Source organism: Bombus pyrosoma, linkage group LG11 (genome assembly GCF_014825855.1).
Source record: "Bombus pyrosoma isolate SC7728 linkage group LG11, ASM1482585v1, whole genome shotgun sequence".
NCBI lineage: Eukaryota > Metazoa > Arthropoda > Insecta > Hymenoptera > Apidae > Bombus > Bombus pyrosoma.
Genome location: NC_057780.1, coordinates 10,546,675 through 10,571,009, shown reverse-complemented (window position 1 = coordinate 10,571,009; position 24,335 = coordinate 10,546,675). Strand labels below are relative to the sequence as shown.

General features: G+C 36.6%; 1 protein-coding gene across 4 annotated transcripts in view; it reads left to right on the top strand.

The window, feature by feature from the left end:
* LOC122572823 (small conductance calcium-activated potassium channel protein) overlaps positions 1–24,335 on the top strand; it is a 234,319-nt gene that overhangs the window by 148,153 nt on the left and 61,831 nt on the right. For all 4 annotated transcript variants that reach the window (XM_043738334.1, XM_043738335.1, XM_043738336.1 and 1 more), the window contains one exon: positions 18,680–19,096. In XM_043738334.1, the coding sequence (XP_043594269.1) occupies positions 18,680–19,096 (417 nt within the window). The remainder of the gene's footprint in view (positions 1–18,679; positions 19,097–24,335) is intronic.

Here is a 24,335-nt window from a genome sequence, read left to right as displayed (position 1 = left end):
ATTACCAGATATTGAAACCGTCAAATGTATTTAAAAATAATTAATAAATACAGAGTCAACCGTAGATTGCTCGCTAAGGGTCGTTAAAATAATGTTCGCTAAAACGCTCGGTACTAACTGATTCGCTAAAGATCGCTCGAGACTGAGACTGAGTACCTGGTCGCCTTACGATCGTGTTCGCTTATTTATACTGATCGGGGGAGTACCAGAAAATTTTAATTCGTCTTAGTTTGACGGTAGCACGTAGCGGAGACATTGTTTTGTCCGGAGTTTACATTTTATTACATTATGTATGTTCTAACGATGTTGATACCCCGAGGCAAAATGACATGATTCAAATTGTTCTCTAGCTCATGTGCCGCTACAACAGTGAAATTTACGTATGGGAGATCGATCTCATAGATTAAGTTCGTGTTGATTTGTCAGGTAAAGCACGAACACTGAGAGTGAGATCGTGAAGCGATAGCCTTTGAACTGGCGCGTTTAATCGACTTCTGGCTCGTTTTCTCGTTTTAAACTTCTTATTGAGAAGTGGTGAGAAACGGTAAACGAAACGTTTAATCAACCCTTATTGATAAAAATGTAAAGGTATAGAAATGCACAGAATACACCATAAACGCAGAAATGTATAAGATAAGCAGGGTACAGTACGCGTTATAATATTCGGTGAGTAAAACAAATTTCTAGTTACAGTAGCTGATGAATGTATTAGAATACTTATAGAAACATTTGCAAAAGTCATCAGATAATGAGGATTGAATATCGTGATTGAAACAAATCTGAAAGTGTGCTTACGTAGGAGTTACGAGGCTATTTAGTGCAAGAGAATTCGCAGAGATTACAACAATATTTATACAGTAAATTATGCACAATATTAATAATCCTCGACATTCAATGAGATTTTTATTTTGACACCTATTGCAAAATAATTATTGCTTCTAACAAGTGAAGTATCACTTCCGAAAGAAAGAAGAATAATGCATTAAATAAAAAGTAGTAAATTGAATAAAAAGTACCTTCTTACTCTAAAATAAGTAAAGAACGGAGAGTTTTTGGACCAGAGGATTCACGTTCTAAAGCGTCTTGCAACCGCGACCAAAAGAAATATACAAAACGTGAGATTCGCGGTTGCGAGTTAGCATTCCGCGAGAACCGCAACTTAGTCCGCGAAGAAAACAAAAACGAAACGCGACTCGTAGAAGTGCGATAGCTGGAAAAGCTGGCTCGATGATTGCATCGTACTGTTCTCGGTTCGTAAGCAATATCTCGCGTCTCCGTGCCGGTGACCTAAATTCTCGTAACGGCAGACAGGAAAAAGAAGAAAGGATGGAAGACGGACAAAATGTTATCCGGTTCGACGAACCGACCAATCTGGCGACTGTAGGCGTTATTAAATTGTCATTGTTTTTTCACGACAACTCGAATTCAATGTTGACGGATTTTTCTCAGCTTTTTCCGAGTCCTGGTTCAACCACAAAGTCGAATATTTTTGTGTTTCAGAGTGATCGTATTTTGGATTTTTATAAAATTAGAACAAAAGTTCTAAAGCCTCTTTCACGATGTTGGCATTATATTTGCGTCACTATTATGTAATGAGGAAGAGAAACAGAAGAAGTATAAAAAGAGAGATGGAAATGAAAGGGAGGAAAAGCTGTTTTTTGTCCTGAATCTGAAACTAGACTTTATAAGTAAGCTTTCCTAAGGTCCATGGATTAGGCGCGGTAATAATGAAGGTCAGATGGTATACCTGTATGAAAGGAGTACTTTCGAGAATTTTATGTTGCCACTATAGTCAAATGTTAATCTTTTTTAGAAAATTATGTATCATTTTAAAGTGAACATTAAAATCAAGGAGACTAAGAACGGCCCACGCTACTTACAGCAAGAGGCTAACTGCTGCAGTATAGTAAATTTATTATGAAAGAGAACTATAGAGAATGTTTCATATAATATTGCTGGTATAATAATAATTATTATAAAGTGTAATTATAACGGTTAGTGAAGTTCCTAGCTAAATAATGTTTCACCGAGAAAAATAATTATTCAGGAAATGAGATTTCTTGTGAGAATCGGAATTACTGCGAAATATAAATAACATATAATTATTCGTATAATATCAGCATTCTTTCGTATAATATTTCGGATAAATTCCCAATCATATCTTACGCGTTCGATATGAATATTATTTACACATTTTAAAAAATTGCATTTATGAGAGGACTGATAACGAGAAAAAAATTTAATCTTTTATTAATTTATTATATCATTAATTGTACAATAATTAAATACATTTCACATTTCCATGTTATTCGCGTTATACCTTACATTTTGAGGAATATACTTTGCAACAAAATGGTTCAAACAAAGCATTCTATTTGGTAGGAAAATATTTTGCATAATTGAGAGTAATTCAAACACCACGCAATTAATTGAGCGTAACAAAATGAAAATACAAGCAGAAAATAACGAATCTTCCAATTACGAAATATATCATCGGTCACTTTCTCGATTACGAACGAATCGAACTCGAATTTCGGTGTAATCAAATTTAGTCGTTCCCCGACTATTTTAGTGATAAGTTATTTTCAGTATCAGCTGTTCGATTACTCGAAGATAATAATTAAAAAGTAATAGTCCTTCCCGGTCGAATAAAGACTATAAATTTAATAAGCGGTAGAGGAGACAATATTCTGAAGCTTCGCTCTAAAAGGCTGTCAAAATTCAATGAACGGGAATGTTCGCGGCGTTAAAATGCAAAGAGGCCATCGGGTTATGGAATATATACATAAAATTAGACGGAGATCTCTTAATCCGCGAGAAGATATTCCGAACGTGAATTCTCGCCAGATCCTTTCGTTTATTGATGTCGACCAAACTTAAGAATTGAGCCAAAATTTCAATCGAAAGCTTCGAACGCGAAATCTTTAGAAATTTTTTATTTTTTTGTAATTAACGCAGTTTTAACCTCAGTATGGAAATTATCCTGCAATTTTTTGCAATTTCTAACAAAATTAAAATTTTTCCCTGTACGAAGAAAACGAATATTTATATAATAATATTTTTATCAATATTGTGCTTTTTCGAATGATGTTATTAATTTTCCACGCCATTAACATTTCGCAATGTTAAATGTTGAATTCGATATTAATCATTTGGAAATATTAGACTCCATTTATCCGAACCTGATTATTATTATTAAAGTCTTTTGCAATCGATGATAGATGAAACCATATATCAAGGTTTGTTTGACTTGTTACCAGTGAATATGTTAAAATTTTTATTATTTTAATGATAAATTATGTATTATCTTTCAAATGTTATGAAGTGTATTTCATATTTAATATTTTGTATGTATTCCATATTAATTGTTTTAATAACAAGGAGTGCTGCTATAGAAAATCCTAAAGCTGAATTTTTAAAACTAAGAAGATATAAAACCAATTAAATATTCAATTATTATAGAATCAGTGCACCTTGCTTCTAATCATTTATTCCAGCAGAACAAAACTTGACATATGGCGTCATTAGTATTCCAATTAACAATAATTTAAAACAATAAATGTCGAACGTCAACAAGAGAGTAGCCTGTGGCATTGTATTGGGAAAATTCAACTCAAGAATCGCGATAATTCAAACGGAAAACGACTCGAGTATATCGTGCTCAGAGAAATTTCAACGCTGCAATTGTCGCGCACGTATGCTTCAAAATTAACAAGAATATTTTCCTTCGAACTTAAAAACGTCGATTGTGAAGAATTTCTTGAACGATCTGTCATCGACCATTTACATATTTCTACCTTTCTAGCCATTATTTTACTGTGGTCGCGTCAATGTCTTCGTAAAACGTCACGTTCTGCTTCCATTAGCGAGATTATCCTGTCTGAGGGTGGCAAGTCGATGGTCGAAAGGTAGAGCAAAGGAGAGAATCATCGACGCTTGTGTCTATGGGTTCACGGCTTGGAACGCCGGCGTTTCTACACCTTGTTTTATGGCTTTTTTAGTAGCTACTAAGGTGACTGTTAACCGTTTGTTGCTGTAATATCATTATAAGTATACACGCTGAATATAAATATAAAGAATCAGAATTGAAATATGAATTTCATTAAATGCAAGATAAATATATTAAACACGCATAAATATAATTCTACTGTAATGTTAGGAAATGTTAATGTAATTTGCATGTTACCGTAATGTAATCCTAATACTACGTATTTTCAAAAAATATTATCACGTTGTATTTCATAAAATCATACGGTCACACAGTTATACGTTCTTTATTTTTGAGGCTGGTGTTACTGAAAGAAAATTTAGAATGTCAAATAGTAATACGTTCGGATAATATTTGATATTTAGAATTATTTCATCAATACAGAGATGGACAGATAGTATTGAAATATTTTGACACAGGAAATATGATTAAATTGATTATAATTGTACATATATACAGTACACATTTAATACGTAATGTCTAATAATACATAGTTATGTACGTGTAATGAGAAAGTGTTTCGAAACTGTCTTCGTATTTCAATTTAATTCTATAAATGGGAATAGTAGCGATTATGAGCGACGAGGGGATTCCGACGAATTTATTGTTGATTCGCGTGGAATTCCAGACAATAGAAAGTGATAACCACCGTCTAAATCAGATTACTCTGTACATGAAGCGTTGAAATTTGTCGAGACTGTACTGCATATTAAACTGGTAGAAATTTAATTTCAGTATTCCTTAAAACCCTTTGATAAATTCAGCAGTCCTGATAAATAACTTTTTAGAACAAAATATCTTCGTATGACTATCCTCTTGTGTTTTCGATTTTTCCTGTGAATTCAAGTACGACTTCAAAAAATACAAAGAACACAGTTATATTCTAGCCATAATAAAATCATCTTCGATTTTAAATAAAACTTTTAAATAAATATTTCATATTTCCATTATATGAAATCTTTTCATAAATATGTAACCTTCGTATCCAATGGCTGCCTATTTCATACAGAAAAACACAAAATATTTATCTCTTTCGTTTTTAATAAATCCATATGTGAATAAATTTTATGAACAAATGTTTCGGATTATATGAATTTTACCAAAGGACGTTGCTCGTACGATAAATATTATTGTTATTATTATTAAAAAATTATTCGTTTCTTTCGGAATATATTTTATTCAATAATTGCGTGATTTATTTTGAAATTTGCCTTCTTGTGAATATCGCACATCTTTTACTATGCACACCAATAATATAACGCGATAAATTCTCCGCTGCAGTGGTCGCAACAGCGATACCATAAATTTCATTCAGCCCCTATTATCTTCTCCGTGTGAAGTTAAAAAGACGGCGGAAAATCTACGAGTGGAAGCTCGAACAATCGTGGGATGCTTTAATTCCGCAAAATAACGAATTAGATTAACGGTTCCTCGAAACAGATCGAAAACGGGTTTCTATGGAAACCTGGAATGCGTTTCCGATTCGACCGCGAAACCACGCTTGGCCCATAGTGAAGTGCGTAATTAACGAAACTCAACGAACCGCGAAACGATTAAGCGAACGAGACTAAGTTCTCGGATCGTGTGTCATGAAACAGTAGAATGAAACCACGTTCGTCGACATTAATTTCAACTGTCTGTCATTTTTTATTGATTTTCATGACTGATAACTTGGTCTGGATGGATAATATGATTAGTGACTCATTTGGTAAGACTTAAATGTTAAAAACTAAATTATCGAATTTCAATTGGAATGCTCAATTAAGACGAAGAAACATTTTTGAATGATTTATTATAAGGTATTGATATAAAATAATATCATTCGTATGAAGATAATGAAAGTAGTTAATTGTACATAAATGTGTACTGTTAAACGATTAACAACCAATGATGCAACAAATTAGTAATAAATCTTCTCACGAATTTTACTTTAGTTCCGTATATCTTTAACAATCTCAACTACATTTGTGCTCAAAGATATACCATTATATACCTCAAACAAAACTGGATAAATAACACTGGATAACTAAAATTACGTTAACACAACCCTCAAATATTTCCAACCATCAAACGATATTACCTTTATCTGATCGTCGCTACAGGATTTAAGAAAGCTTCAAACGTCGCTACGAAATTACTCGATGAGTTCTCGAGCAAATTGCAAGCCAATTCACGCAGTTCGAAAATCAATCATTAGCAAAGTTCTGTGGATAACAAACCAAACCGCCAATAATTGCTGCTGCCGAAAAACAGAAACGAAATGGAGAATAGGCCGAATTTAATACGATTGACGATTTGACGACGTTTCGATATTTGCTACTGAAGTAACAACGTTTCCCTGGACTTCGTCTTTTATTGCCTATGTACATCGAAAGTGGGACGGGAATTTCGGTCAGGGGAAGAAGTTGCGAATCTTCGCGACGAAAGTCGATAAATGACCGGCATATTTGTAGTCGCAATTGACTTAAATGTCGTTCTAGCGAAATTTACGACTTCCTTTTTGTTGGGACAAGCATTATACGTTTGGTGACTCTTAGAAATACATAAAAGATGTTTAAGTCGATCTGATAGGGTATGATGTATACCAATATTTTCAAAACTGATGTTTATTAGGGCCAAGGGGTTGATCAACTCGACTGACCTCGAGCTGATTCTTCGTAGTTATTGCACAATTGAGTGTCGCCTACATTCGAAGGACCACCCAATTTAACTTAATATCGGGGACGTGATTGCTATGTTTCCTGATCGAGACTAACTCTAAATGTGATTCGAAATATCAATATTTGGCTTGTTACTTGGTTGACTAATTTTTCTTTTGACTTTGACTAGAAATTTTACTATTTTGTTGCTCTCGCCCTTTCCTCTTCCAGGTGCCATTCTCTTGGTCGAATATCCTCAAGGTTGCTAACTAGCTTATTTCTTTAAAACAACGACAAATCGGTACCTCCATCAGACCTCAATTCCCAAATCGATCGCGCAATATTGTATGCCAAACATAGAAACGATTTAACGTTACATGATAGGCCATGAATGTCTCGTAAAAGTAACGAGGTAGGTAGCTATAAGGATATCCAAGGATGGAGAAAGGATATGAAACTCAACCAGCGAGAAAGTACGTTCGAATGACATTCGCTGTCGTCATTGTCTCCTATGTGACACGAAAGAGGTTTGGGTTGCTTGAAGAAAGAAAACTGGCTCCATTGAGAGTCATAAGGCGTGAAGCTCGCAAGGGTCAACGATAAAATATAAGGAAGGTGCTTTCGAGGGCCGCTCGAGACTTTTACTCGTCGGCGTAATTTTAAATGAATCCTTCTCAACGAACAAAGCGGTAGTCTTTCTCTGAAAAAAGATAGGAAAGAAAATATGGACGAAGTTACGACGAGAGATCGTTGGTAAAAATAAAATGTTTGTTAGGAATTTTTATGTCGAGAAACGAAGAACTGCTCGGTCGAGTTGCACTGGCGTGCCTCCCTTTTAGGAGTTCTGCAGTAAATGCTGTGCTGTTGTTCACGATCCTGTTACCAGAAGGTATCTTCGGTTTGAATTAGATTTGGTCAGGTTAACCCTTGGCTAACCCTTCCACACTATTCTAAACAACTACGCCCTTGATACCAGATAGCTACGGTGACTCACGAAAATATTCGATCACTTGCGGAAACCTTTCATGAATCCCTAGTGTACTTATTGTAGTCTGATTTCAGGATTCGCTTCAGGTTTGGATATACAAACTTTTCTAAAAATTATTTATCTAATTTATTCAAGACATTTTTTATGACGTTCAAATTAAAGGATTGAGAACATGTAATTCTTGATTCATAATATTCTGTTTATGTCTTACAAGTAGCTCATAAAAAAGTTCTTTGATTAATCATTTCCTTGACAATTTAGATCAGTTATTACATCTTATGTAAAATCAGTATGATACTTGTAAACGTGGTATACGTGGTATACGCAGTCATGACGCTAGATTTCATAGCACGAATAGTTGCACGGACATTTTGCATCGATACACAACAAAGGCGGTTGCTGTGCGCTCGACTCAGCAATCTGAAAACGTCGATGTGGACGATCGGATCGATTCCCCTTCCGTACCTCGTATGGTCCCCGAACGCAGCAGCTTCCTTTATTCGCGTTTGAGTGCCGGCTATAGCTCTCCACGAGGATTCGATAACGGGGAGCTGCGATCGGGGAACCGCTCGATAAGCCTCGACAACCTCGAAATACTAATTACCGGACGCGACTTAAAATCAGCCGGCGGCCCTTGCGACTGATCTCGTTGCCACGTTCGGCCACGTTCCAGCTGAAATTTAATTAAGCCATTGCATTGCGGCGAATAATCGCCGATCGATCTGAACACCCATGGAATCGTTCCCCTTCTGTGCCTTGGCGATGTTTCGGACCGTGTACAGAGCGTAGTTATTTCGAATTACGTTTGTACAGTTACGTCTGATCGGTTTATTGGAACGATTAGGCGATTAATTGCAGTCTTATCGATCTACTCGTTGAAATATTTATGTTTTACGATTAAAACGAGTCACGTGAATTTTTCGTTGAAGCTTGGAATGCGTGTTGGTTGTTTTGGAAGTTCATAAGATGGAATGGAATGAAAGGTATTACCTTTTAAATGTTTTTATTTTTAATGTAATACAATTAGTATTAATAGACAATGGTTCCTATTATTAATATTATTACGCTTTCGAGTGAATGGAAGGCCTGGCCCATAGCTGTTGCTTTGACCTGAATTTTCATTTAATGCAAATGTAATTTGCGGATTCTATAATAGTAGAATGAGCTTGATAATCTAGAATGAGATAGAAGGACCAAAATAGCCAAAACTCGTGACACTGCTACAACTTACAACCCTTAATTGTTCAATTCAAATTTCGTCTGAAATCAAAGTTAATACAATGTCGACGTTGTAATGCAGAACATTTTGGGAATATAAATTATACTCTTGGAAAATACGGTAATATCTTTTTTATGAAATTAGCTTCCTAGGGTGTTTCTCCGAGTAAAATCGCTCGCAAAGGTATAGCGCGCGAAGAGATGAGAATATACATAGCACGTGCGAGAGAGAAAATTTTTGGAGAAATTGAACGCACCCGTTCCATTACGTAGACTCGTATGGTAGTGTTATATCTGTGCACATAGTACTGTTAGCCCTTCTCATTTTTTAATATAAAATGTCTAAGACAGTTTTTCATCATGTATTAGCTTTGTGAAAAATTCATGAGACAATTTTCGCTGTAATAAATAAAAAGTCACCTTGACGAAGGCTTGATGTAGGGATTACGTGTTAAATATGGAAACTTCGAGGCTGAATATCTCGACCTCGGTACCACTAGGCTTTCTTAACTTAGTTACATGCACATTGTTTCCTTTTTAACGCATAGTTAAAATTTGAAGAAATTCCAGAGAGACTCGTTTTTCCGTAGAAATATCTTAAGAAGAGAAAGCGAATATAAATATTTACTGTATCAAGACTTACGAGTGAATATCGACCTAAATAAAGTGCATAGAAAATTCATTTCATTTGAAAGTTACATTGATTTACTGTGTTTACCAATGTTACATGTCAATCGAAATTTCGATGTCACACAAGATTTTACATAGAGTCTAATCGAATATTTATACTGTGCGAAAGAAACATGGAGATCATTCAGAGAATAATCAGAGATTCAATGTTCCTTAGAAACCGTTATCGTGAAAAATCGTAGAAACAACCGGCAATCTAAAGTTGATGAAACAACGGGCTCGATTTTCTCTGGAAACTCATGAAAAAAGCTCGATATTTACTCGCATAACAGACCGACACATTGGCGAAACTCGGCGAACTAGAATGAAATCGCGTTTTCTTACGAAGTACATAAGTTTTCAAAATTCCAGAAAATCCTGGCCTGGAATTCCCACAATGCCTCTTTTCAAGTCACGGAACGTTAAATAGCGCAACAAACTTCAACTCCATCGAGACCATGTTTTATCCGGTGATCGGTAAGGTCTGGGTTACACATCCGTCCTTGTACGATTTTCACGAAGTCGCCGGTCGAAAATCGTAGAAATTGTGTTTTAAGGCGCGAACTTCCTCGGGAGGACAAGAGTTTAAGATTACCTTGGCCAATCAAGAGTTGGATTAAGGAAGATGTAGTCTCTCGGGGCGGTTTCCATGACTACCATCCCCATTTCTATATTCTCCTTTCTGTCCTTCCTCAATAACACGACCCATCTTACCTCCACCGCTTCGTCTGGCACGAGGAAAGGTCACAGGGTCGGTCTGCCGCGAGATCGTTCGACTCGCGTCTTGTAATCGCGAAGTAGAATCATCCTAGTCTCGATGGCTGACCGTGCGTCACTTTGCTGCCCATTTTCTCGATGGATTGGCTACTTTGCCGAACACTAGTACTCGTAGATTTCAAATAGAGAGAAAATGGAAGACACTTATTCCTTAAATGGATATCTCTAGTTGATTCGGCAAGGCAATTCAATTAGCGTGAGAATAATCCTACACAGTATGGCGTTAGGGGAAGCCTTACAGTGTTTCCTTCGAATTTTGAAACTCTGTTTCGAATAACAATGACCCAAGAAGAAGATCAGAATTGCGCATCTTTGGACTATATGTTTGCGCACCGTGGCGATAAAACTGCATTTTGATCCAAAAAGAAAACGCGAATTCAGTCCACTCGTGGGTCTTTGCATATCTTGACGATATATTTACATACCTATGCCAAGGATATTCCTGGTGTAAGGAGCATGTCAGAAGCGATAAGCGTGATAAATAATATACTTCAGAAGTAAATGTGTTTCTATGCGGTGTATACATACGAAAATACGTGGACCCTTACCATAGAGACCTCCTATGCACATATCATGTGAGTTATATTTGAAATCAATGTAGAAAGCTATATGAAAGATACAAAATATTTATTGCCAACTTATATTTCGTAAACAATTATATAAAATTATAGTACAGCATATAATCATCTTAAGAATATAATAATTGTTACAATAATGATTCCGTTGAATATAAAGACGTATTCGTACGATGGGTAACTGACTGCTTAAATACTATCGTGATCTTCGCAAAACGTACGTACATATATTTGCATCAAACATTCTGTAACTTCCATCTACGTTTCCAGATTTCGTTCCGAACTTTATCAATGAAATTTCTAAATGTCTCGTATAACACACACACAATATACCTATTCGTTAAAGATGTATAGAAATGTTCGAATACTTCGGTGAACCAGTGCATTCTCCAAGGTGCGACACGAAAGCAGTTGCAAAGAGCTCAAGTATCTCAGATGAGAAAACTCGAGGATTCAAGGAGCCGAGACGGTCGAATTTTGTGTTTCTAACAACGATAAACGTGGAAGGAAGGGGAATTCAATCTCGTTCTGTGCGCGTGATAAAATTGTCATATCGCCGGTGAGAAAAGAAACTTTTGAATTCCGCGACGGAAGTTCGAGAAACACGAGCAATTTGCTAAGGTATGCTTGATTTAATAACCAAAGGTAGCACAACGGCTCTGGCTGCGCAAAACTATCTTAATTATGCCTATGAAATCCTGAGACTACTGGCCGATATGGCTGCTGGTTTCGCGGTTTGCCTTTGTTACTCCAGAGCAAGTTCGAAGAGAACGATGGGATTCCAATGGAAGATACGTCGTCTTCGTGAGTAAAAATTACGAACTGAAATTAGGCCTAACAATTCACTCGAGAGCTTTCACATTCGTAGCATAATCGTTTGATTTCAATGAGATGTTTCGAGAATAAAGTGTAATTGATTTCATATGTTCTCTTGTGTCAATATGTTAAACCTAAATCCCTTGATTAAAAACAAGCACCCTTATATACGAACTATTTTTCTAAATCTATCAGTTTCGGAGATATTCCATGAAACGTGTCTACGATCCACAATTTTGGTGTTTGGCTTTTCAGCATGTCGACACGTGAAAAAAATATGCGACAACTATTTTTGCGAAAACTACAGCATATGTCAATTCCATTGAAATCGGAGATACACATTGTGAATGATCCCTTATTAATATAAACACAAATTGATATCGTAATTATGGAACGAAATTAGTATCCGATAGGCGTATGCATCATAAGATAACTAAAACTAAAATGTATTACGTTTTGAAGATTTTATCCCGAGACTTATGAACGAAAGTGTAGGTATATCTTATCAGAAAGCTAAAGCTTTCCGTTTCTTAATTCTTCATAATCTTAACGTACCGTTATATTTCTGCCACGCTACAACGTGCTTTATTTACGTCAATTGCCACTTCAAACAAGAGAGAAAGAAGGAAACGCGGTGAAAAGTGCAACCAGGAAATTTCCCATCGACGCGCGCTAAATTCAGCCGCGCGGTAATGTCCACCGCACAGATATATGTAACTTCTGGCTGAAAACGTCGACGTTTATGGCAGCAAAAATGATTCCGATCTATCATCACAGCGAACTTGACTGTTGTGTCGAGTACGAACGTTATTGAAACCGGGCGGAATTGAAAGAGACAGCTTGATATTCTTGAGATTAAATGAAGTTTCATCCCTGGCGGTAGGGTCGTTGCAGTTGCAGAGCTGCGTCTACCGTTCATTAGCGAAAAAGAGGCACAGGGGATGATGGACGTAGAAAACAGAGGGAGGGGAGCATTTAAGCGCTTCTGCTGGTTGTACTGCGCTGCTTTCGGAATGAAAATTCATCACCGCGAATTAAGTTTTTAGCTCCGCAAGCCGTACGCATAACTTGGATTACTCGCCTGGCATAAGTGTGCCATTGTGCGCATTCAAAATCAAAATTGTTGCAGGATTTTTTGTCCATTTATTCTTACGTTCCTATTTTTAACCATAATTTTCTTCCTTCTTAACGTATCTCTTTTTAATTACGTCCTTAATGAATTTTCCTTCTCCGCGTTTGCAAAATTTAATTTGTACGTGCAATGTTTTTCTTGATAACCCTGCAACATTTTACCAGCAAAACATCGTTTTTCATATCCTTCCTCGTGTGTTTTTTGTTTGTATCTTTCTTTTGTTCTTGTATCGTTATCATTTTATGTTACATTTTCCTTAACCAATCCAATAGTTCTCCCTTTCTTTTCTACACATTCCTTACCTATGTATATTTATTCTTCTATATCTCTTTATCTCCGTATCATTGCTAGAATATATTTGTCTTTTATATGGCATATTATATTCTCTTTTTATTCCCGCTTAATCCACTGGATCGTACGTGGCGGTGCATTCTTCTTTTATTTCCTTCCAGCTTGCCATGTACGTATATACGCTTCATCCACCAAGATCCCTCTTTCTCTCTGGACAATACTACATACGTCTTTCCTTCAGCATCCACCACCAGAGACTCGAAATACATTTTTTATCCACTGTATGTTATAAACCTAGCCGAGCACATGCCACACCACTTACTTTCCTCCCATTACTACAATATTTATACGCGTCTTACAGTAAATTTACCGGATCCGAAAATGCGCGAAAAATGAGTATATAAGAGAAAAAATTCAAATCATTTCGAACATATCTTTTTTAAAAGTCTCTTCAAAGTCTTGATAATTCTCGAACAGCCAACAAACTTGATAAGTTTGGAAATTTTTAAAGTTTCGATAGATTTTAAGAGCTTCGTAAATATTCAATACCATACAAGCGCATTTTCCATATGTATATTTTTGTCCAAGCAGTACATTCACATAACGTATTAATAACAGTCTGAAATGTTCGAGTATACTACAAATACATTTGCAGTGGTCCACGAAGTATCTGGAAGCTTACCATTGAAAACTTTTACGTATATATTGTATATGTTATACGAAAAATTTTCCTAAGAATCGTAGATGGAGTGCAGGGACTTTCAAGAGTTTTGAGCTTCAAAATCATATTCCAGATGATTTGAATCTTCAAATTCTTGAAAAACATCGAATTATTTCGGAGTTGAGTTTTGAACGCCTATCACAAGTCACAACTAAGACTCCAACTTTGTCAGTGAACCCTAAGGTTGTCAGAGGCAAGCATCCTACTCGTTATCCGAAGGAAACATCGAAAGTGCCTGCTCTTCCTTCCTCTGATATACCTTCGGGACACGTTTTCCAGTCACGTGTACTCTGCACGTAGCTGTACTTCATATTTACCGTGCATCTGCTACTCATGCTTTTAAATCCCATTATTCTTCGTTCGCCATTTATTTTCACGAAATACAATCCATCTTTTTTTTCGTCGTACATTTCCCGCGCCGCGTTTCTATATCACATACCGTACTTCGGTAGATGGTATTTCTATTTCCACTTCGCGTTTCTGCTTCCGCTCGCGGCGCAGTATCAACCAAATTTTTCCGCCTTGAGGCGTCTGTATCGTTGGCGGCATTCTCGGCTCCCTTTCGCGATAGGAAACGAAGAAAGTGATAAAAAATCGATTCGGAAGAGGGGTGGACTAAAAGCTCGTACGATTAATAATAAAATGATACTGGTTAATGGAGATTGACAATAATGTTTTCAATATCTTACACGATTACACGTGATACAATATTAGTCACGATTTACCGTACGATGATTATACTCGTAGAGACACGACATACATATTTCTGTTGATTTTCAGATTTTAAATGTCACGCATAACAAAGTTTCTATAAGCGTTCAAATATTTTCACAGGATACTGTATATATACAGTGATCAATAGATTTCGAACTATATATCTTGCGCTATGCAGTTGGTCAAATTGGTTATCCATTTATAGTAGAATATGAAGGATTCTTCATCTGATCGTATTTACTACATTAACTTTTGTGTATTCTTAATTATTTTCAAGAAATATTAAGAGTTTTGACCCGAAATTTAATCCTTCAACACTAAAATTAGGAATCGTAAATTGTTCACGAATTGATCCAACGTAGACGCGACATTAACATTACGAAGATTGTTTAATAAAATATTCAACTTCGACATTACACAGCCAATAAATATTATTATCAATGCCCTGGTACTATATATAATTAACGCTAACGTTTCAAAATATGTATCTGAAGGTTCGTCAATCTCCAACCACAATACCAATTATCATTTCAATGTTGATAGTACACGATCGGTAATGTTGTTAATATTTGTACGGTACGATCAATATCATTGATCAACAAGACATCTGTTGGTTAACAACATTATCGATTGTGTTTGATCTTACGGATCAGCAGGCATATATGCAAAATAGAGAGTCGCGTAATTTCGAAAGGATGAATACATGCCCGCTATGGTTTCCGTATGGTGTCACTCTTAACGTTCAAATATTCGTTGTTTCGCGCGCATCGGTATTCTTAGTGTGTGGAAATGCAATTTAGCGCACGAGACAGTCTTTGTTGGTCGATTTCGTTGTCTGGAACGGGGACGCGCGTTTCGGCCTACGTTATTGTTCCACGAAAGCGCCTTTGTGCGCACTGTCACGCGCTATTAAAAGCGCAACGATAACTTTCTCGACGCGCGGAATTTTCGTTCGTGTTTCGTCGTATCGTATGTCGGTCGGTGACAAAGGGACGGCTAAACGTCGCTGAATGTCTGGTACGTACGCTTTGTCGTTTCATGGTACAGACAATGGTTACGGAGACGGATGAAAACGCGGCTAAAAAAGTCCAAGAAGAAGTTGATGTTTTTTTTTGGTTACTTTTTTTAAGACGAGAACTGGATCTGGGGAAAAATTTTGCGAATATGTTGGAGCAGACGGGTGTATGAGATTAATTCGCGCGGACGAGTCATGAGACGGAAATGGAGAGGAATGCATTTTGCGTCGAAGCTTGACTACTTTTTCTAGATTGCTTCCATAATATGACCTCCTTTGTAATTCGTTTTATGGAGGAAATAGGTTGAATTAATTCAAACGTTGCGCGGTCTAATTGCTAATTCTGTAACGCGACACTGTTCTAGTTTTATATAATTTACTATATTATAACATCTGTTGTACGCTTCGTATAATTAGAATTCTGTTGCGCGCGTGACGCGGTAATTAAGGCAAAGAAAGATTAAAGGATAGAGAGAAGGTTAGAATTTTCTACTGGGGTCAATGTAAACTAAACTTCACTGTTTGAATAGACACACCTCATGCGTAAATAGAAGTAAATGCGATAATTTATATTATTTATACCTACTTATATTCGTTCTATCAATTATATTTTCGAGGCTTGTGTTTTCCAACGTTCATCCCTGCGGGAACAGGGATAAGATACTCTTCATATACAGAGCCATTATGTTACGTTATTATGTAGAAAATCTAGTTCAATTTTTCATAGGTTGAAAGTGCACTCTTGGAATAAAGCTATTTCCCGTTCGAAGTCGCTGCTTTCCGTTCTGAATACCACTTACCATTTACCAGCATGTACTAAACACGATCGATCTCCGCCAATCGAGATTCCAAGGTTCACGCGGGACGACGCCGATCGTCGTCGATGTCTCCTTGACCGGATTTTCACGCGAACCGAATCGTGCTACGCTCGTAAACGTAGCCTGTCGTCGCTCCGAATTCCAAGCTTTCCACATTCTCTTCCGTTTACTTCTACCGTGTTTATTTCATCAACCGTTTTAACCGTGAACATCTCTCTCTTAAACTTTAAAACCGCCGTTTTATTTCGCTTTTAAGTAAGAATTAACGTCCCGTCTGAATCTACACGTAAAACGATTCACCATTATCTTCTTCTCGAACTTCTTGTTTCATACTCGTACTTCGTCGCCGCGTTCTTCCCGATTAGGTTTTATATTAAACGCAGAAGCGAGGAACAACGACCGGTTTATTCGACAACTTGCACGATTTTTATGACCATTTAATATTTTACACTTAACGGGACAAATTTTGTTTTCCGTTATAAAAGAGCAAAAGGAAGGAGTTTGCTCGAATGGAGAAATATTTTATTGGATAATAAAGAGAAGGCGACAATCGAGGAACGACCAATGTTTCCTTCAAACTTATTATATTACGTCTCTTGGTTTAATTTTTGAATTATAAATTAGATCAAGCAGATCCTTCTGAATTTATAGGAAACTTGTCTATATTAATGCAAGCTGTGTTAATTAAATCTTAAAAAATCTGCGTAGTAGTATATATGGAAAATGGTAAAAAGTATCATCCCCGTGTCTTATCGTTACAGTTTACGAATTTTATAGAAATAGATTAAACGCTACTTTTAATTATTCCACAGTTGGGTATTAAAACGGTAGACGTTAGTGTAAACGAAGTATGATCTAATTTTATTCTTCCGTGGGATTCGTCCTTTTGCGATCCTTTATATCTTCGTTAACGGTGGATCATCTTCCTTCCACGTTTCGAACGTTTCTTGCAACGAGGTTTACACTGCAATAAGCATTTTGCCACCATATGTCCGCACATTTCTTCCGAACCATCACTGTTTTATTTCTTCGCTCAGGCAAGTGGCATTAACCTAGAAAAGCTCCGTTTGGTTTGACGGTCTCGAAACACTGGTGCGCTGCCTTTCAACTAGACTCCCGTTTCAGAAGCACATTATTTCCGACATTAAGTCGACGTGTTGAACCCTTTTCTTCCAATTTTGCTCCATCTGTCAGTTGACTTCAAAGAATAGTCTTTTGTAATAATTTCAGACAGAGGCTTGCTATTTTATTCCTTTATATGGTTTATTTTATATTTTCATCATACTACGTTACGGGATTATTTACAAGTAATAATAATTAATTAAAGTAATAGTTAAAGACCGCCAATGAAAAAGTACATCGATAAAAGTCTTCAAATTAATTTGAATTGTAATCCAGAAATATGTTCGTGGAACATTTCTTCTCTTGAATTAGGTATATTCTTCTAAACCTATAAATTTCCTATCGCATAAAAATCCTTGCAATTAGTTTCTAATTTCTATCAAACTCAACCTACGTATTATTCTACTCTTCCTGTCTTCTTCTATTCTAATTTTCATCACACAACAAAATCTATCCCACTGTGTACATCAGTCCATACCATCGCTACCCTTGATGAGAAGATTGTTGATGACATAGCACAGGGACAAGCCAATTACGTGCTATTCGCCATCGCTCGTCATTACATTACACATGTAATCTTATTGTGATAATACGCGTGCTTATCTTTAAGATTGTATCGGATTTATCAGAAGTAATCAATCAGACCCGCATTCCTTTGCCCGGTCATATTCTAATTTCTGCATGATATTGTACAGTACATAGACAATACAACAGAGATAAGCACGCCTATTCACCACAAGCGTTATATATGTAAACATGACAGAATGACAAATATGGTCAGCGATAGAGAGCGGTACTTCTCGTATCTCCGTGCTGTCTTCTAATCATCCCCATTTAATACCTCTTCTTTCAATCACCTCACTTAAAGCATCCCTGTTAAACAGACTGCGGATGTTTATGCAAATTCATATTTTTATGAATATAAAATAAGAAAAGTGGAATCTAAATAACTTAACTACTAAATATTACAAGAAATACCATGCTTTAAACATTTTATATATTTTTGCATGCTCAACTTCAGACCAGTAAATGCATAAAAACCTGTAGTCTATTAATAAACTTCCATTCCGACATCCTCTTCCACCATTTTTTCCCTTCTCAAGAACCAGCATAGTTCCATCGCCATGATCCAAGTCGTAGGTCGAATCCAGCCCGCTATATTATTGTTGTTAATAGAGTACCCGTGGTTGTTTCAGTTACGGAAGCCAGTGTCGACACTCTCGATCCCGGGGGCGATGAAGAACAGCGGTGGCGTGGCCGGTGGGGGCGGCGTGGGGGGCGCCGCGGGTGGCGCCGGGGGTGCTGGTTGCGGTAGCGGCGGCGCTACCGGAACCGGCGAGGACGCCGGTATCGCCCTGGTCGGCGTCCACTCGGAGTACCCACGGTACGTGGACGACCGCGTGTTAGCCGGCGGTGGCCAGGTAAAAGGACCATCGGGCAGCATAGGACCGGGCTCAAAGCACAAACCGAACGTTGGCTACCGGCTCGGCAGGAGGAAGGCCCTGTTCGAGAAGCGGAAACGCATCAGCGACTACGCGCTCGTCATGGGCATGTTCGGCATTATCGTGATGGTCATCGAGAACGAACTGTCCAGCGCCGGAGTCTACACCAAGGTGAGTCGATGATCATTCCTCGTTTGCTTTGGTTGTTGGGGCTCTTCCTGTTGGATTTGGTGCAGGATGAAAGGTTGGTGTATTTTGAAAGGTCATTAACGTTTGGCCAGCTGTATCGCATTGTGGTAGATGATGTTTAATTATGTTGTAAGTTTTAACGATGATTAAATGGTTTACGGTTATCGAAGTAGACAGATGATGCCTAATTTTCTTGTGAATTTTAACGAAGATTGAATGGTTTACGATTAACAAAGTTGATGGATGGTGCTTGATTTTCTTGCGAGTTTTAATGATGTAATGCTGTTTCAATGGTGTGAAATTATCGAAATTGATAAACGATGCCTGAGTTTCTTCCAAATTTCATCGAAGATTAAATGCACTGATAAACGACATCTGATTTTTTAGCAAATTTTAATAAGTATTAAGTAGTTTGTATCAAAATTGAGGCTTCTGGGTGGAAATTGTGTCATAAAGACATGATCTCATCAAGTATCGAATCATCAATCGACGAGTACGTGTTCCCTAGAAGTTATTTTGTAACCTAACTTCGTTTAAAAAAATGTAATCTCAATTAACCTGATGGAAGAAACGAAAATCAGATGCAACGATATTCTTAATCGAACTGTGATCATTTGCATAAGAGCCTATACTTTATCAGCACCACGGAAACTTTGAAAGCGTTCAATTTTCTCGAATGCTTGCTATAATCCTACTATAAAAAACAGAGTCTGCTACGAACAGACCGTTTCCATTTTTGTACTCCAGATTTTCGCGAGTGCAAGGAGACGAGCTCAGGTATGGGTTTTCTTGCCAACTTCTTAATCGATTCAGCCGTCCAACTTCGCGATCAGTTTCTCTCGTTAGTTGAGCGTTGAAAGCTGACGCGTTCGTTATGTAAATCTGCACGGAACTTTTCAAAGTCACGCTCTCGTTATGGAATTAACGTCTACGGCCATTCAGCGTATAATAAGACGCGCTTACGACTGAATAGCTGTATTTTGACGCGACTACTATCTTCATTCTTTAATTTTCCGGTATACGATAGTCTCAGATGCGTAATTCTTTGTTGCGAACATGCTTATTTCGTCGCGTCATACACTGTTCAAAACATTGAGAATCATTCGTTGTATCACATTGATATTCACGTTTTGTATCTGCATATTTCACACTTATTTTTATTCGCTTCTTCTTATCTGTATATTGTTTAATCCTTGATATTTTTCTTTATCTCATTATCGTACGAAGAATATATCAACGTATGAAGCACTGCATTGACATTGAAGTAATCTTATAACGTCACATTTTTGAAGTGACCTTCGTGCAATTTTTATGTTTTGCTGCTATAATGCTTACTTTAGCGTACGAAAAACATTTAATGTAGGAAAAACATTTAGTAAATGACGAGATATAAGCTGAGAAAGCTTTTATGTTTTCTCATTACGCGATTGTTAAATGCGCGTGACGATGAATTTTAATCTTACCTCTGAGTAGCTTATGTCCCAGGGGATGTATTAAACGTGTCTACCAGTAACGTTTCTAGTTTCTAGAAATGCGATGATCACGTGTTTTCCTAGCGGAACGACATAAGTACCCGTTTCAAGTGTCAAGTCGCTAACTCTGAAGATGTTACTCCATTAAAAACGTAAATTAAGAAACTTCTTCTTGTGCTAAGAATTAATTTCATCTTTTTTTTTTAAGAAGGAAATCTCTTCCATTTAAATTTCGTATTACAATTCTATAGAAAGAATAGCTGATTGAATATTCTTAGAAACGAAAGCGAATGATTCGTTCGTTTTATGTCACCGACATTGCCTTCCTTGGCAACGATGTAGCTTTTTCTTTTAATGGTCTCTTTTAAACGGTTCGATTCGAAGCTCGTCATTTGCCCGCTAATTCAAAGTTGCTCGCGTCTCGTTCAATTAACCTGCATTTTGCCCACCAACGGGCGCGACGATTCGATAAACTGAATGTCTGCCACTTTGAAAGTGTTGCTAAAGCCGTTTAAGTCACCGCTCCCGCAATTAAATAACAATCTGATATGTTAATTAAATGTTACGAGTGAGCGTCGATAGACAGTTTCAGAGAAGTATTACATTTATATTGCTTTATTTCTTATTCTACTTCACATTAACCGTAAAAATATTTCCTCGATTATGTTTCTTGTATCTTGTATCAAACGCATCGAACAATTTTCCTTAACAAATCAATTAATTACGTAGAAACATATTAAAATCGTATATATATATAAAATCGTAATATATCCTATTAAAATCGTAATTTCATAGCTTGTTTATAAATTTTTCCATAAATTTTCCCAAGTAAAAATAAATCTCAACTTTTGGAAACTTGCGATACCTTAGGATCTTACGATAATTATTAGATTTAATTGTTAGAAAATCCGCACGATATATTTTCCCAACGACCAATAACAAAATTCATGCAACTATTGAAGATTCCTTTTCGTATCCCAAACATTACAATCTTCCAAATAATCCTTTATTTCGTTTGTATATTCAAAAATGAGATATACCTGAAACGCAATAAATCAGCTGTTCACAGCGACTGAATAAATAGGATAGCGCGAGTCAATCCAATTTGGCATGAATTATTGTCCTGTTTATTTTCCGAATTCTTTCGATCGCTCGAATCTTTCAGCCGGTTCAACGGAAACGTCAACGCTGTCGCTGTTTTTCCAACCACCTACTCCATCCTCTCGCTAATCATCGGCCGTCGGGTTGGTTAAATCTAGCGTGAGCAAAGGAACACGGTTGACGACTGAATTACGCTGTTGACCGTGGCAATCTCTCTGAACTGGCGCCAAGAAGCAACGAATAGATTAACAATATTGGTAATGGAGTGGGAAACTTTACTACAAGTAGGAAGGAAATATTCTGCTCTGTGTGTGTGTCTATGTGTGTCTGAGCTTGCTTGGGAAAGAAGGCCAGGGGGGTGCATTCGATTGCTCCCTTTCTTTCTGGCCTCGAATATTCTGGCGGGATTCTGGGCCAAACCATACATTTTAGGGGAGCTCTGGTCGACCGGAATCCCTTATATACGGTGTTCTATAAAGTACGAAACGGATTTCTGGTAGAAATTTTCAATATCGTTTATAAAAGAAACGTTTAGAGTATAGTAATTTTGAATTGGTCGCAGGAATTGGATAAAGAAAAATGAAAATTAATTCTTTGTTTTACTCTCATAGCAGAAGAATCTGAGAAGTTTGTAATTTGTATTACGAATTAATATTTCACATATATAAAAATTGATAAATTTGTACAATTGCTTCCATGGAAAATTGTATTATTATAATTTTATTATTTTGCTGTATTCATAAAATCTCATAAATTTTCACGTTACGTTACGTTACGTTCGATTGAATGAAAATTTAGTAACCGACAGTGAGATAGTATTCAATAGTTTAGTGAACAAATATTATCTGAAAGGTGTATTAATAATTCAGATCGATTTACGCGATAAAATTGATTTCGAGTAAACGAAGTCGGCAGACCTAAGACGGCTACATTCAATGTAAAGAACGTAAGCTATGTCAGCATTTACTTTTAGTACACCGATAACACACCCCGTATATGCGTTTCGCCTCTCAAGAAACTCACAGAGATATTTACGCTTGTTCGCCCTCGATTATCAGATTCGTCTGAAAACGTGCGTAACGCTTGGGAGAGTTGGAAAATTTACAGTAGCACATACGTGCATCGACTTGCAAATACCGCGGATCACTGGAAATCCCTCGAAGGGGAAATTTCGAAAATCGAACAGCCGGCACGAACATTGAGTGTCTCATTTTTTATGCATTGCTCTTCTAGAGACGATGGATTCGTGTGAGTATATATGCACATCATATTACTGCGTGTTTCATAAAATCTAAAAATTTAGGAAGACGTTAGATTAAAATTTCTTTTACTTTATAATAATTTCTATTTAAAAAATGTATCGGAGTAAAGACAATTATTACAGACGTTCGTAGTATTAATTTCAAATAAATAATGAAATTAGCAAGAAGTTTTACTAGTTTGATATTCTTTTAAAGTGTCATTGCTAAGATATAGTTTCTTAACGTAGAACAAAAATATGAAAGTGTCATTGTTGACACGAGAAAGATAAGAAAAAGTGATGTAAGAAGATGTTTCACTTAGGAGAACCGTGAATAAAATCAAACTGTAAAGAGATCCGTATTACCTTCAAACATTAAAATGTTAGATATCTACACTATCATCATTAGATAAAACCATCGTCATTAGAAGCTAGTGCTATAAATGCATTTGAATTTTAACCAATGAATTGCAGTTAGTAAGTCGCAATTCACGAGAAGACAAATAAATCGCTATGCATCATCCTTTTTTCGAGAAGATCCCATGGGTTTGGCGTTCCGGAAATTCAGTTATGCGTCGTTGCTCGCCGATGTTCTGCTCTGGTTACGACTTTTTCCTTATTCGAACGTTTGAATCGTGACTGGTTGATTGTCTTCTACAAGTTTGTCACGGCTGAGCACTGTCACAAAGAATAAATGACGAGCACGTGGCAGAATCCGGAAATGAATATCTAGCCCTTGAAAAGCAGACGAGGAATTGCATTACATATTTCTCTTTTACCGTGGTTTGCTTATTGCGTTGAAATCGCGTGGAAAATTCGATTTTCGTGAGTTGTGAAATTACTGAGAGAAAAATCGGATTTATTATCAAATCTATTACTGGCAAAGATATTTAATAATACGAATAATGTTACTGGTAATTTCTAATAATTGGCAATTAATGGCTAATGACTTTAAAAACGGATCGAATGGAAAGTTGCTCGTATCGTATAATAGTTTCCATGGAATCTGATATCGGTTCAAAGGTACAGATTTATATAATCAAATTCTGGAATTCGATACAAATGTTTCCGATACTATGAAGAGCTCGATAAACCGATACCTACTACGCTAATCGAAAATGTCGATATTCAAATGTTACGATAATACCTCTTCTTCATCCAAGTGGAATTTATGGTTTCCCAAGGAATACATCGAGCCATTAAACGTACCAATTGCACTCGTACTCGATTCGTTTTAAGGAAATTATTGATTTCATGGGAAATTGCTTCCATTTCTAAGAATACTGGAAATTTATCATTCCATAGGTTTTTGTATTTTAAAAATTTCGAAGATATTAGATAGATTTAATAATTGGTATTCATAGAGTAGACATATAGGTTACGTATTCGTTAGAAAATTTTACGTAGA